Below are 14,226 nucleotides of genomic sequence, written 5' to 3'. Positions count from 1 at the left end.
CTCTTAAACTGTGAAATCCATGGAAAAAGGTGAGATGTGATGTCTCATGTATCCAAGATGATCAATTTAATGCCGGGATATAAAGAGAGTAATATTTTTGATTTTCAAATTGAGTAGTCAAAGGAACTCTTGAAACAATATTGGAAATGAACAGTGGGGTTGAACACGCAGGGGTTGTTGACATACAGTGCATTCGGAAAGTACTCAGACCCCTTCCCTTTTTCCACATTGTTACATTACAGCCTTATTCTAAAATGGATTTAAAAAAATATCCCTAATCGATCTACACACAATACCCCATGATAAAGCGAAAACAGGTTATACATTTTTGATTTAAAAAATATATATATAACACATTATTTACATAAGTATTCAGACCCTTTGCTATGATAATCGAAATTGAGCTCAGGTGCATCCTGTTTCCATTGATCATCCTTGAGATGTTTGGACAACTTGGAGTCCACCTGTGGTAAATTCAATTGATTGGACATGATTTGGAAAGGCACACACCTGTCTATATAAGGTCCCACAGTTGACTGCATGTCAGAGCAAAAACCAAGCCAAAACGTTGAAGGATTTGTCCGTAGAGCTCCGAGACAGGATTGTGCCGAGGCACAGATCTGGGGAAGGTTACCAAAACATTTCTGCAGCATTAAAGGTCCCCAAGAACACAGTGGCCTCCATCACTCTTAAATGGAAGAAGTTTGGAACAACCAAGACTCTTCCAAGAGCTGGCTGCCTGGCCAAACTGAGCAATCAGGGTAGAAGTGCCCTGGTCAGGGAGGTGACCAAGAACCTCCTCTGTGGAGGAAGGACAACCATCTCTGCAGCACTCCCCCAATCAGGCATTTATGGTAGAGTGGCCCGACGGAAGCCACTCCTTAGTAAAAGGCATGACAGGAGATGACATGACATGACAGCCCGCTTGGCGTTTGCTAAAAGGCACCTAAAGGACTCTCAGGCCATGAGAAACAGAGAGATCCTTGATGAAAACCTGCTCCAGAGTGCTCAGGACCTCAGACTGTAGCCATGGTTTACCTTCCAACAGGACAATGACCCTAAGCACACAGCCAAGACAACACAGGAGTGGCTTCAGGACAAGTCCCTGAATGTCCTTGTTTGGCCCAGCAAAACCTGGACTTGAACCCGATCTAACATCTCTGGAGAGACCTGAAAATAGCTGTGCAGCGATGCTCCCCATCCAACCTGACAGAGCTTGAGGATCTGCAGAGAAGAATGGGTGAAACTCACAGGTGTGCCAAGCTTGTAGCATGATGCCAAAGAATACATCGGCTGTAATCGCTGCCAAAGGTGCTTACAGTACTGAGTAAAGGGTCTGAATACTTATTTAAATGTGATATTTTCATTTATTTAATACATTTGCAAAAATGTATAAAAACCTGTGTTTGCTTTGTCGTTATTGGGTATTGTGTGTAGATTGATGAGGACAAAAAAAACAATCTAATACATTTTAGAATAAGGCTGTAATGTAACAAAATGTGGAAAAAGTCAAGGGGTCTGAATACTTTCCGAACGCACTGTATCACTGGGTATCATTAATGGCAGGGTGTGTTGGCTCAAAGGTCCAGAGGCAAATCCATCCCTAGAAAAGAACTGGATGAATAGAAATCTCAGAACAATCTATGGGGAGCATTTGGAAAAGTCCGTTTAATGCCACAAACTCAGTTACTTACAAACCACACAAAGATGACGTTCAGAATATACAGTCAAAAGACAGATTTGAATTGATAACACCGGTCTACCATTCTTCAGGAAGGCACTGAGGGTCGTACCGGCTGCATCTCTGTTCTACCGTTGTCAAAATTAACCAGACGGTTTTTTCTATTATTATTATTACCCACATTCATGCCCTTATCAGTACTGGGAGGGACTACATGATCTTGTCCAATCGGAAGCGCTTATTTTCATTTTCCGTTTTGTCACGATGTGCCTTAATGAACAGGCTCCAGCTAGTGTTGATGCTGGGGCGGGGTTACTTGTACTTGTAGAAGCCCTCTCCGGTCTTCTTGCCGAACTTGCCCTCGGCCACCAGCTTGTTGAGCATCTCACTGGGCTGCATCAGTGGGTTGTCAGGATCCTTCTCAACCCAGCCTGGAATCAAGTCATCAACACAAACGGTTCATTTTAACTAACTGCTTCTGCATTGGTTTTACACTGCCTGCACCTACTTCATTTCATGTTTTTGCTTCTTCAAATATTCATCACCGTTTTCAAAAGACCCCCGGCACCTCTCGTCCATCTCACCATTCTATAACCAAAACAGTGCTCCTCCCCTGTGCCATATGACATGCAGCTATTGGGCCTGTTCCTAGCTGCTAATATAGACCTCTTAACTGGTACTGAAATCACTCTGTAATAGGAACACACTTGTGAAGCAGCCCAACACTCACCGTCCATGATGAACTTAGCCGTGTCCAGTCCTACGTAGTCCAGCAGCTCAAAGGGCCCCATGGGATACCCAGCGCCCAGCTTCATGGCAATATCAATGTCCTCCTTTGACCCGTGGCCTGACGAAAAGAGCACACACACACGCAGCCATTGACTTTGAATGAAGGGTGACAACGGTTTCGTATACAGACAACTATGTTTTGTTAACCATAGATGTTTATACACAACCATTTGTCACATCCCTCTTGACTCGGATGCTATTTTCATTCATATACAGGCAAAACGTTTGACTATCTTTCAGTCATGCAGGGGTGGTGTACCTCTCTCATGTAGCCTGATGGCTTCCATCATGTAGGGCACCAGCAGGCGGTTCACAATGAACCCAGGAGTGTCCTGAAGATGAACATAACGTACTGATGTTAGTGAACCGTTTATAATGTATCTGAACTGCATATGATGAAGATAATGTATGGTGTAATATGGTATGTCACTGCATTATCTTTAAAGGTGTACAATACCAGCGAAATACTTTATATTTGTTAAAATAAGCGAGGGTCTTACTTTGCAGGACACTGGCGTCTTTCCCAGTGCTTTGCTGAAAGTGAGGAGGGAATCGAAGGTCTCCTGGCTTGTGGCTGATGTTCCAATCACCTGAAGAGGACACGTAAACATCTTAACATCTTTCAATTGAATCTTGTTGATAAGGAGAGGAAGCCCAGTGTCATATTTAAAGCAACTTACACATGTTTCTAATTTAAACATCGCCATCATGACATAAAAAATAACTGCTCTGCGGGAGACTATATAGAGACTTATCATAGGGAGAGATGTCCTAAAATGTACGCCGCACTATTGATCCTTACCTCTACCAGCTTCATCATGGGGACGGGGTTGAAGAAATGCAGCCCTCCAAATCTGTCCAGCCTGCTGGTGGAGCTGGCTATGTCGGTGATGGGCAGAGAGGATGTGTTGCTGGCGAAAATGGTGTGTCTTAAAATAGAGGAAGCAAAAACATCAGGCAACAAGCAGCAAGCAACCCCCATGAGGTACATCCCAATTAGTAACATCAATTATGTGGGACACACAATGCCTTTCCTTTTGAAATATTTTATATTAATTAGAATAGTTTTAAAATAGTCTATTTTAAGCACATTTCAAGGATACCAGCATAGCTTTATAGTAAGATTAGAAAAAAAGCTCAAATGCAGATAAAGGAATTTTGATATTTAGGCTACACATTCAAAATGGCAACAAAAAATGTTTTCTAATCAAACAGCACTTGTTCTGGCTTGATGTTCATTTCAACACTGATCATCGATAGCTAACTCCTATGGTTATTGACAAAGTCGCAGGCAGCGGAGACAGGACAGTGCTTATGTGGTTTGGATTCACACTCGCTTGGCGAGTAACCTTCAGACCAAAGACATGGGTTGGACCCACAAGCTAATGCCTAGAATTCAGCTCAGTGGGATAAGACAGTCTTGTGGTGTAGGAGACACAGGTTCAAGCCCTAGTCGGTCATACTTACGCTGGTGCCACTTTGTCCAGAGCACCAAAGAGGCCCTGTTTGATCTTGAGGTTCTCCACAATGGCCTCCAGCACCAAGTCTGTACTCCCCACCACAGACGCTGCGTCTGTCGATATCGACACGTTGGCCATCACCTTGGCAATAAACTCTGCTCCTGCCTGTAACATACATGATGACTGTCAAACCCCTGTTTGACTCAATGGTGTTAATAAAATGAAGTTCTGCCAACATTTCCTCATTGGAAACAGCAACATTAACATATTAGTGACCAACATCTGGCTTGTCAGCAAACTTCTTCTTGACCACCCTCTTTAGACTGCCTTCTATTCCCTTGGCGGATTTCTTCAGGATTTCCTCATTTGTGTCAACTAGCACCACCGAATGGCCCGTTGTAGCAGCAACCTATTAGAAAGGGGGAACACAAGTGCAAGTCGTGAGTGGGTGGGACAGGTGTTCACCAGGTTTGACTGTCAAAAAGTAACTTTAGTAATATAACTCCTGAAATGAAGGACATTTCAGGTAGGTAACAAAACCCCGTATATAACTAGCTAGCTAAAGTAGATATAGGTCAAAGGCCACCTCATGCAGCTATCTTCACCATCTGTGTTTTGCACTGATCAACCTGAGACAGCTTGTGAGGCATACTGTACTTCTTACCCAGAGATGAACAACCATTGCTTATAATACAGAGTTGTGTTACTGATTAGCCTGCAAAACTCATCCCCTGCATCAGGGGAATTGCCTTGGTTGGCTTCTCAAGTGGGTATCTAACAAGCTAGCTAATAGCAAGCTAGCGGTTAACTAACCAACAGTATTCGGTAAGTTCGTGCACTTCATTGCTATATTTAACTGGCTTGTTAGCTTGTCTTGCAGCGTTAACTACACAGCTGGTTAGCTTACAAGATAGCTAGCCAGCCTCTGTAGCAAGCTAGCTAGCACGCTAATGTCAGCAAACAAACTTCTGTCATTAACAGTTAACGTTACCTGTGCGATACCTGCACCCATCTGACCACCCCCGATGATCGTAACGTGTTTGATCGCTGCATTTCGGACTGCAGAAGAGGAGAGACCTCTGATGACTTGGTGAGTGAAGAAAGCCATGGTTTGCAAGGCGGAGAGGACCGCACCAGAATGAAGGAGCTGGCTGTGGCTGAACGTACAGGCAGACTGACACTCAGACACCATGGAAAGTAGGAAGGTCGTTGTGTGGCAGTGGTCACGTGACTTTTTAGCCCGTTCCATGACCTTTCACACAGTTCTGATGTGGTGTGTTTTATTAGATTCCTACTATTGCTCTTATATAGGAATGAGTCAATAAAACCATTGTAGAAAGAGGAGGAAGGGAAGCGCTACTAAGGTACACAATAGTAACATTTTGGTAGATAGAAGGTGCTCTTTGGTAAAAGGGGTAAATTGGTCATCAAGAAGAAAGGAGGACCAAGGCACTCTTCATGTAATTAATTAAAATGCCTTTATTAGTATGGCATGTTCAATAGAAACAACGTTTTAAAAATCCGACGCGTTTCGGCTGCATGGCCTTCGTCGGGGAGTACAAAAAAATAATACAATGTCCTCTTTTGAACAGCTTTTCCAATTAGCCCCAATTAGAAGAGGGAGTGGTTAAAAAATTGATTGGACACACATAGTAAGCAATACTATACACATTAAAAAGTGAAATACTGTAGCTATGTTATCATAAAAATACAACTCCAAGCTAGAAGTATCAGGACACTTAGAAAGGTAGTTCTAACCTTAAATATGACTGGGAGAAGTGTCAAGAATAAGAAAGCAATATATTCCATAGTACACTAGAACACAGCAAAATATGAACAACAGTATACCATTGTAGTTTGATAGGATGCAATAGCACTTTCTACTGACAAGACAAGAATAGTGTGTGCAACAGTTGCATTAAAGCACATCAAGATCATCATTTGATTTATTTTATTGCCATAATGCAATAGACAATCAAAATAACTTTTGATTTTTAAACTTATTTCAGTCCAGTGAAATACAAATTACAAAATACTCAAGTAATTGAAATACATATTTCAAAAACATGTAACAGAATACTGGCCATCAGTAACAGTGGATTAACGCACCAAAATACCAAAGGGTTTGAAAAATATAAGCTATGTAAAATATTTGATCACATAACAGAAGGTTTTTGTCTTTAATATTTACTGTTGCCTTGTTTAGAAGATAGAGCTGAAGGAAAAAACTGGTTGAGGGAACATAGGGCCCTGGGAACATAGGCTGAGGGAACATAGGGCCCTGGGAACATAGGCTGAGGGAACATAGGGCCCTGGGAACATAGGCTGAGGGAACATAGGGCCCTGGGAACATGGGCCGAGGGAACATAGGGCCCTGGGAACATGGGCCGAGGGAACATAGGGCCCTGGGAACATAGGCTGAGGGAACATAGGCTGAGGGAACATAGGGCCCTGGGAACATAGGCTGAGGGAACATAGGGCCCTGGGAACATGGGCCGAGGGAACATAGGGCCCTGGGAACAGACATGGTCCCCCTGCATTGCACCCATTTTGTTTAGAATGGACTCCCTGTACTTTTGCATAGCAACTATGCAAAAAATATTTAAGACTGGGTGGCGTCGGTAGCATCATGACAAAAATAACTAAAAACCTGATTTTTGTCTGGACTATATCTTCTGGTGGAAGAATTAAATAGTATGAATTGACTTATCAAAATAATGTTTTAATTAAAATATGTAATTCATTGTTATTTTAGTAACAGTTTTATAAAAGCAATAAGGCACGAGGCAGTATCATGAATACAGTCACAGACAAATGGGTTGACTGGCCCTCTGCTGTCGCATCAGGCCAACTAACGCCGTTTACCTATGACTGTATTCATGATACACCACTTCCTCTTGTGCCTTATGGCTTAATTACGGTGTCAGCGGTTGTTGTTCGTCTGGTGGCCTCACCGCCGGGGCCTCACAGTCACAGTGTATGAGCAGGGGGCCAGGGTGAGGCCAAAGCGCCCGTGCATGGCAGGAGGGGCCAGCCCCTCGGGCAGTCTGAAACTGAAGGCCTGCAGCAGGCTGGTGAACATCAGGAACAGCTCCATCTTAGCCAGCTGCTCGCCCATACACACCCTGCGTCCTGGGAAAGAGAGGGAGAGAACACTGTAAAGATGCACATTAAGTCATGGTCATACTAAGTGCATTCCAATAATAATAATAATAATCCAGTAAGACTGTGAAATCAAATGATTGAAATGTTCAGTCGTGGCCTAACTGCTTCCTACTCATGTAGGGATACTATGGGACTTTAACAATCCAGTGAGATTGTGAACTAACCTTTTGAACCTAGTTTCAGTGGATTTTACAGGAGCCTAACTGTAAATGTCCACAGTAGAAAGGCTTCATTCTCAGTGTATACCGTGTGACTACACTCCCGTTTGCCAATCGTAGAGCAAGTCGCTAATGGGACACACACATACGTCTGTCGAGAGAGACTGCCTTACGACCTACCTATTCCAAACGGTATGAAGCACTCTTTCCTCAGGAGATTCCCCTGGTCGTCTAGGAAACGAGAGGGGTTGAAGTCGTCTGGCTCCTCCCACACAGTGGGATCCCTATGGACAGACCACAGGTTGGGGATGATCACTGTGCCCTTAGGGATCGTATAGCCACGGAACTCTGCAAGACAACAACAGACGAACCATAGCGAAAGGGTTGTACTTTCCTGTTTCTGCTGCAGCAGCCTAGTCCCTGTTGTAGTGTTGGTCTGGTGGAACTGACTGACCAAGTTGTTGAGAAAGCAATTCAATACAACTTTATTGATCTGACTGTGCATAACGGAAGAGTCAGGTTCTACCATAGAATTAGAATGACTAGTATGGGTTTCTCTCTCCTCACCTGTGGTCTCTGAGGCCATGTGAGGGATAGCCAGGGGGACCACCACAGTCATCCTCTGCACCTCCATGATGGTGGCCTCCGTGAACGGCAGGCTGCCTTTATCAGTGAGAGACGGGACCCTGTCTGGGCCCACCACTGCATCGATCTCCGCCTGCACCCTCTCTGTGGTGTGAACGGGTACAAATGACATGGAAAACATTATTACAAAGCAACGAGCATTGGGAAACAGGACACTGGATATGTTACACATAGCATTATGATTGGGTACTGTACTACATCATGCTACAACAAGGAGTTCTCTTTCCGTTACATTGAACTGGTCCTCTACACCCCTCTTCCTGATGTAGTACCTTGGATATCTGGATACACGACCATGTAGAGCATCATCCACAGCACTGTGTTGGTGGTGGTATCAGTACCAGCGATGAAGAGGTCTCCTATGATGTAGAATAGATAGTCCTCTGAGAAGCTACTGTCCGTCTCCCCAGCGGCCTCCTGGGCCAGCATCTCTACCAGGTACATGTCTATGAGATCTCTGGGGTTGGCTGGGTCTAACGTCTCCCTATGTCTGGTGATGATCTGCTTCAGGAAGGCAGTGATGTCCCTTTCCACTTGCCGTACCTCTCTGAAGACACCGAAGGGCAGGTAGTAGAGTAGGGGGAAGACATTGATGAGGACCGCCGCGCTGTTAGAATAGAATAGAGTAGAATAGATACGTTACTGCCTGTTTTCTGGGAGAAACTGAAATGTGTTAAGCGCTTAAGGGCACACAGCAGGAAATTCTACTTGAGATCAGAGACCAGCAGCCCTCCAGTTACCAGTTCAGTTCCCACGTCTTTGAACTAGTCAACCTTCCGGCTACTGATCCACATCTCTAACCTCTAGGCTACCTGTTGGCGATGATCTCTAGGCCGCGGGCCATCAGGTCCAGCAGGGCGCCAAACTCCCGGTCAGCGTGGTGGAAGCGCTGGCCCAGGGCGATGTAGGAGATTACGTTGGACACAGAGTTAGTTATCAGAGGGGTCAGGTCCACTCCTGAACCCTCAGTATCTTCCTCGCTGAGACGCAGAAGCTCAGATTTGACCACAGCCAGTCCCTCAAGGATACAGGGCTCCAGGCTCAACTTGCCCAGGCCAAAGTTCCGCAGCGTGGTGTGGCAGAACTTGCGCTGCCTTCTCCATACTGGTCCATAAGGTGCAAAAACTATGCCTAAGGTTCAGAGAAATGATAAGAGGCGAGGGCGGTTAATAGTGCTGTCACTATGCACTAGTACACATATGTCATTATTTAAAGAGCAAAATTACATTTCTCTTTCCTTTTCTGCTTGGAAGACTTTTGATGAGAATAATATAATATAACAATAGAACAGACCAATATAATATAACAATAGAATAGAATAGAATAATAGAATAGAACAGACCAAAATAATAGAACAATAGAATATAACAGACCAATAGAATAGAACAATATAACAGAACAATATAACAATAGAATAGAACACACCAATATAATAGAACAATAGAATAGAACAGACCAATAGAAGATAACAGACCGATATAATAGAACAATAGAATAGACCAATAGAATAGACCACTAGAATAGAGCAATAGAATAGAACAATATAATATACCAATAGAATAGAGCAATAGAAGAGAACAGACCAATATAATAGACCAATAGAATAGAGCAATAGAAGCGAACAGACCAATATAATAGACCAATAGAATAGAGCAATAGAAGAGAACAGACCAATATAATAGACCAATAGAATAGACCAATAGAAGAGAACAAACCGATAGAACAGAACAATAGAATGGAGCAATATAATAGAACAATAGAATAGACCAATAGAATAGAACAATAGAAGAGAACAGACCGATAGAATAGAATAATAGAATATAACAATAGAATAGAGCAATAGAAGAGAACAGACCGATAGAATAGAATAATAGAATATAACAATAGAATAGAGCAATAGAATAGAGCAATAGAAGAGAACAGACCGATAGAATAGAATAATAGAATATAACAATAGAATAGAGCAATAGAATAGAGCAATAGAAGAGAACAGACCGATAGAATAGAATAATAGAATAGAACAATACAATAGAGCAATAGAAGAGAACAGACGGATAGAATAGAATAATAGAATAGAACAACAGAATAGAGCAATAGAATATAGCAATATAATAGAACAATATAATAGAACAATAGAATAGACCAATAGAATAGAATAATAGAATAGAACAATATAATAGAGTAATAGAATATAGCAATATAATAGAACAATAGCATAGAGCAATAGAATAGAGCAATAGAATAGACCAATAGAATAGACCAATATAATAGAACAATAGAATAGACCAATAGAATAGAACAATAGAATAGACCAATAGAATAGACCAATAGAATAGTGCAATAGAATAGAACAATAGAATAGACCAATAGAATAGACCAATAGAATAGACCAATAGAATAGAACAATAGAATAGACCAATAGAATAGACCAATAGAATAGTGCAATAGAATAGAACAATAGAATAGACCAATAGAACAGACCAATAGAATAGACCAATAGAATAGAGCAATAGAATAGACCAATAGAATAGTGCAATAGAATAGACCAATAGAATAGAGCAATAGAACAGACCAATAGAATAGAGCAATAGAATAGACCAATAGAATAGACCAATAGAATAGACCAATAGAACAGACCAATAGAATAGACCAATAGAATAGAGCAATAGAATAGAGCAATAGAATAGAGCAATAGAATAGAGCAATAGAAGAGAATAGAGCAATAGAATAGAGCAATAGAATAGTGCAATAGAATAGACCAATAGAATAGAGCAATAGAAGAGAACAGACCAATAGAATAGAGCAATAGAAGAGAACAGACCAATAGCATAGAACAATAGAATAGAGCAATAGAATAGACCAATAGAATAGAGCAATAGAATAGACCAATAGAAGAGAACAGACCAATAGAATAGAGCAATAGAATAGGACAATAGAATAGACCAATAGAATAGAGCAATAGAATAGAACAATAGAATAGACCAATAGAATAGAGCAATATAATAGAATAGACCAATAGAATAGAGCAATAGAATAGAACAATAGAATAGACCAATAGAATAGAGCAATAGAATAGAATAGACCAATAGAATAGAGCAATAGAATAGAACAATAGAATAGACCAATAGAATAGAGCAATATAATAGACCAATAGAATAGAGCAATAGAATAGAACAATAGAATAGACCAATAGAATAGAGCAATATAATAGAATAGACCAATAGAATAGAGCAATAGAATAGAACAATAGAATAGACCAATAGAAGAGAACAGACCGATGTAAGAGAATATAATAGAGCAAGAGAATAGAGCAATAGAAGAGAACAGGCCAAAAGAATAGACCAATAGAATAGAGCAATATAATATAATAGAGCAATAGAATAGAACAATATAATAGAGCAATAGAATAGAGCAATAGAATATAATAGAGCAATAGAATAGAACAATATAATAGAGCAATATAATAGAATAGAGCAATAGAATAGAATAGAATAGAGCAATAGAATAGAGCAATATAATATAATAGAGCAATAGAATAGAGCAATATAATATAATAGAGCAATAGAATAGAGCAATATAATATAATAGAGCAATAGAATAGAACAATATAATAGAGCAATAGAATAGAACCGGCCAATAGAATAGACCAATAGAATAGAGCAATAGAATAGAACCGGCCAATAGAATAGAGCAATATAATAGAACAATAGAATAGAGCAATAGAATAGACCAATAGAATATAACAATATAATAGAACAATAGAATAGAGCAATAGAATAGAACAATAGAATAGAACAATATAATAGAACAATAGAATAGACCAATAGAATAGAACAATAGAATAGAACAATAGAATAGAACAATAGAATAGAACAATATAATAGACCAATAGCATAGAACAATAGAATAGAGCAATAGAAGAGAACAGACCGATATAATATAACAATAGAATATAACAATAGAATAGAACAATAGAATAGAGCAATAGAAGAGAACAGACCGATATAATAGAACAATAGAATATAACACTAGAATGGAACAGAACAATAGAATAACAGAACAATCTAATATAACATACCAATCGAATAGAACAATTGAATACAATAATATAATATAACAATAGAATAGAGACAAAGGAGAGGAGGGCTTCTTTGGTTTATAGTTAATCCATGAGGTGCTCTTTGATCATGGGATGAAATACTATAAAACAAAAAGAAGTTGATGCTGGATAGTAAACAATGCCAGAACAGCCTTTGTTCAAACAAACTTCCAATCAAGGCACTCTCATGTAGTGGAATCTTTTTAAAGCATTTATGTTTTACAGCTTATGCGTGGCAAGATTATTTTTTTTAAACAGACGTGTTGTGGCTACAGCCTTTATCAAGGTGACAAATAATAGTGGTGAACAAACAGGTGAATATTCCAACTCTCACAGGAAGTGACTCACTTCATTACCATACTGTATGTAATTGATGAAGTAAAGAAACTTGGAGAAAGAAAACACATTCAAGATATGAAGATGAACAAAATGAACATGGAATAACAAGAATGCAACACCACAAAAGAAATGCAATATCATAAAAGGAAAAAACTAACTATGTACACGTGACCTCATTTACCAAACTTAAGAATGGAGAACCAAAAAATAAACCACGTATTTTACAGGAAAGGAGAATAATCCATTTCCTCATTTAGACCTGGCAATACAGTGGCCTTTAGTTTAAACATCCAGAACGTTTTGCGTTGTAGGTGTTTGAGACCCCTGCGAGTACTGGGGACCTCTTCAATGGCAATGGCTTTCAGAGTGTTTGGGCTGCCTATGTGGTGTACAGGCTGCCCAGGTGGGTGCTTTTACATAGGACGTACTAAGAGAAGGCTCAAGGACAGGGTGTCTGAACATGCCTATGCTATAAGGACTGCTAACGACAAGTATCCTTTGGCTAAACATTACAGACAGATTGGCCATGCCAGCCCAAACTATCTTAAAGCCATGGCCATTGAAGTGGTTCCCATTTCTCGCAGGTGGGGGCGATCGTCTCAAACACCTCCTAAAATGCGAAACGCTCTGGATTTTTAAACTAAAGGCCACTGTATTGCCAGGTCTAAATGAGGAAATGGATTATTCTCCTTTCCTGTAAAAGATGGGGTTTATTTTTTGGTTCTCCATTCTTAAGTTTGGTAACATGAGCTCATGTGTACACAGTTCGTTTTTTACTTTTATGATATTGCATTTCTTTCTCTTGTTATGCCATGTTTATTTTGTTCATCTTTGTATCTTGAATGTGTTTTTCCCACCCATTTTTTTTTTACTTTATCAATTACATATGGTAATAAAGTGAGTCACTTCCTGTGAGAGTTGGGATATACACCTGTGTGTACACCACTATTCTTTGTCACCCTGATGAAGGCTGATATAGCCGCAACACGTCGGTGTAAGCCACAACGAAGGCGTTTACATTTTTCTGTTACATGAGAGTGCCTTGATTACTCGTTTGCACAAAGGCTTTTCTGGCATTGTTTACTATCCAGCATCAACTTATTTTTGTTTTATAGAACAATACAATATTCACCGGGCAAAACGCTCATCCAAGACCGCTCATACGATGAGTAAAATCGACCTCAGCAAAAATCTATTGACTATTGTGCTTTCATGCGTTATTACGCACAGGTTGAGTCTAGAAGCAGCACTTACCTTTCCGCTTTGTCATGATGGTAACGGTGGGAATCTCTGGTCTGTCGGAGAACACATCTGCCCGGTTTGAGAGGGCATCCCTGACCACTTCATATCCGTTCAGTACTACTACCAGCTGACTCCCTACCCACATGCTGTAGATGTTACCGTAAACTTTAGCTTGTTCCGTGATAATAACTTGAGGCGAAATTAGAGCTCGTGTCTTTGACTTTGGAACGTCCTTCCCTCCCCAGCCTCCAAACCTCCTCCAGATGAAATTGGGAACCAGAAACCCGCCAAAATTTCCAACTATTGGCCATGGTTTAGGACCAGGAGGAATATTGGAGAAATCCTGGTGTTTGCGAAATGTGTGCATTAGATAATAGACGGCCACGAATACTGTCAAGGCCAGAATGCAGACATGGGACAGCGCAGAAGTGCCCAGGAGCTCGTGCCATAATTCCATAACCATGGGGTTTATATCGGCTGCAAAGCACAAAAAAACACCTCGTAATCCTTGGAAACGAGTTGAATATTTAGACTCGTCAAAATATTCTAAGTATAAGTTTAAAGATGGTTTTCAGAAGGGTCTGCCATGTTATTTGTGTAAGCAAACGACGCATGGTGATTCCTAGCTTCCTATTGGTGGGTGAGAGA

General features: G+C 40.6%; 2 protein-coding genes across 3 annotated transcripts; both read right to left on the bottom strand.

Moving 5' to 3' along the window:
- Nucleotides 1-1,649: 1,649 nt before the first annotated feature.
- Nucleotides 1,650-5,144, bottom strand: LOC120034902 (hydroxyacyl-coenzyme A dehydrogenase, mitochondrial-like). The gene is made up of 8 exons (XM_038981561.1): nucleotides 4,922-5,144; nucleotides 4,211-4,339; nucleotides 3,938-4,095; nucleotides 3,273-3,399; nucleotides 2,971-3,060; nucleotides 2,730-2,802; nucleotides 2,412-2,528; nucleotides 1,650-2,112 (listed from the first exon to the last, which is right to left on the bottom strand). Exons 1-8 carry the CDS (start codon nucleotides 5,120-5,122, stop codon nucleotides 1,994-1,996), a joined length of 1,014 nt encoding a protein of 337 aa, XP_038837489.1. The 5' UTR covers nucleotides 5,123-5,144; the 3' UTR covers nucleotides 1,650-1,993.
- A 720-nt stretch (nucleotides 5,145-5,864) lies between these two features.
- Nucleotides 5,865-14,198, bottom strand: LOC120034970 (cytochrome P450 2U1-like). 2 transcript variants are annotated; one of them, XR_005474092.1, is made up of 7 exons: nucleotides 13,591-14,198; nucleotides 8,711-9,029; nucleotides 8,171-8,505; nucleotides 7,821-7,982; nucleotides 7,434-7,601; nucleotides 6,818-7,062; nucleotides 5,865-6,733 (listed from the first exon to the last, which is right to left on the bottom strand). XR_005474092.1 is itself a non-coding variant. In XM_038981694.1 (6 exons), exons 1-6 carry the CDS (start codon nucleotides 14,039-14,041, stop codon nucleotides 6,881-6,883), a joined length of 1,617 nt encoding a protein of 538 aa, XP_038837622.1. In that variant the 5' UTR covers nucleotides 14,042-14,198; the 3' UTR covers nucleotides 5,865-6,880. The 2 variants fall into 2 exon arrangements, 1 of the variants encoding a protein (XP_038837622.1); XM_038981694.1 differs by having other exon boundaries at nucleotides 5,865-7,062.
- Nucleotides 14,199-14,226: the final 28 nt, after the last annotated feature.

The sequence above is a fragment of the Salvelinus namaycush genome, chromosome 42 (genome assembly GCF_016432855.1).
Source record: "Salvelinus namaycush isolate Seneca chromosome 42, SaNama_1.0, whole genome shotgun sequence".
Taxonomy (NCBI): Eukaryota; Metazoa; Chordata; class Actinopteri; order Salmoniformes; family Salmonidae; genus Salvelinus; species Salvelinus namaycush.
The sequence above is the reverse complement of the archived record's forward strand: the minus strand, read 5'-3'. Positions and strand labels throughout refer to the sequence as shown.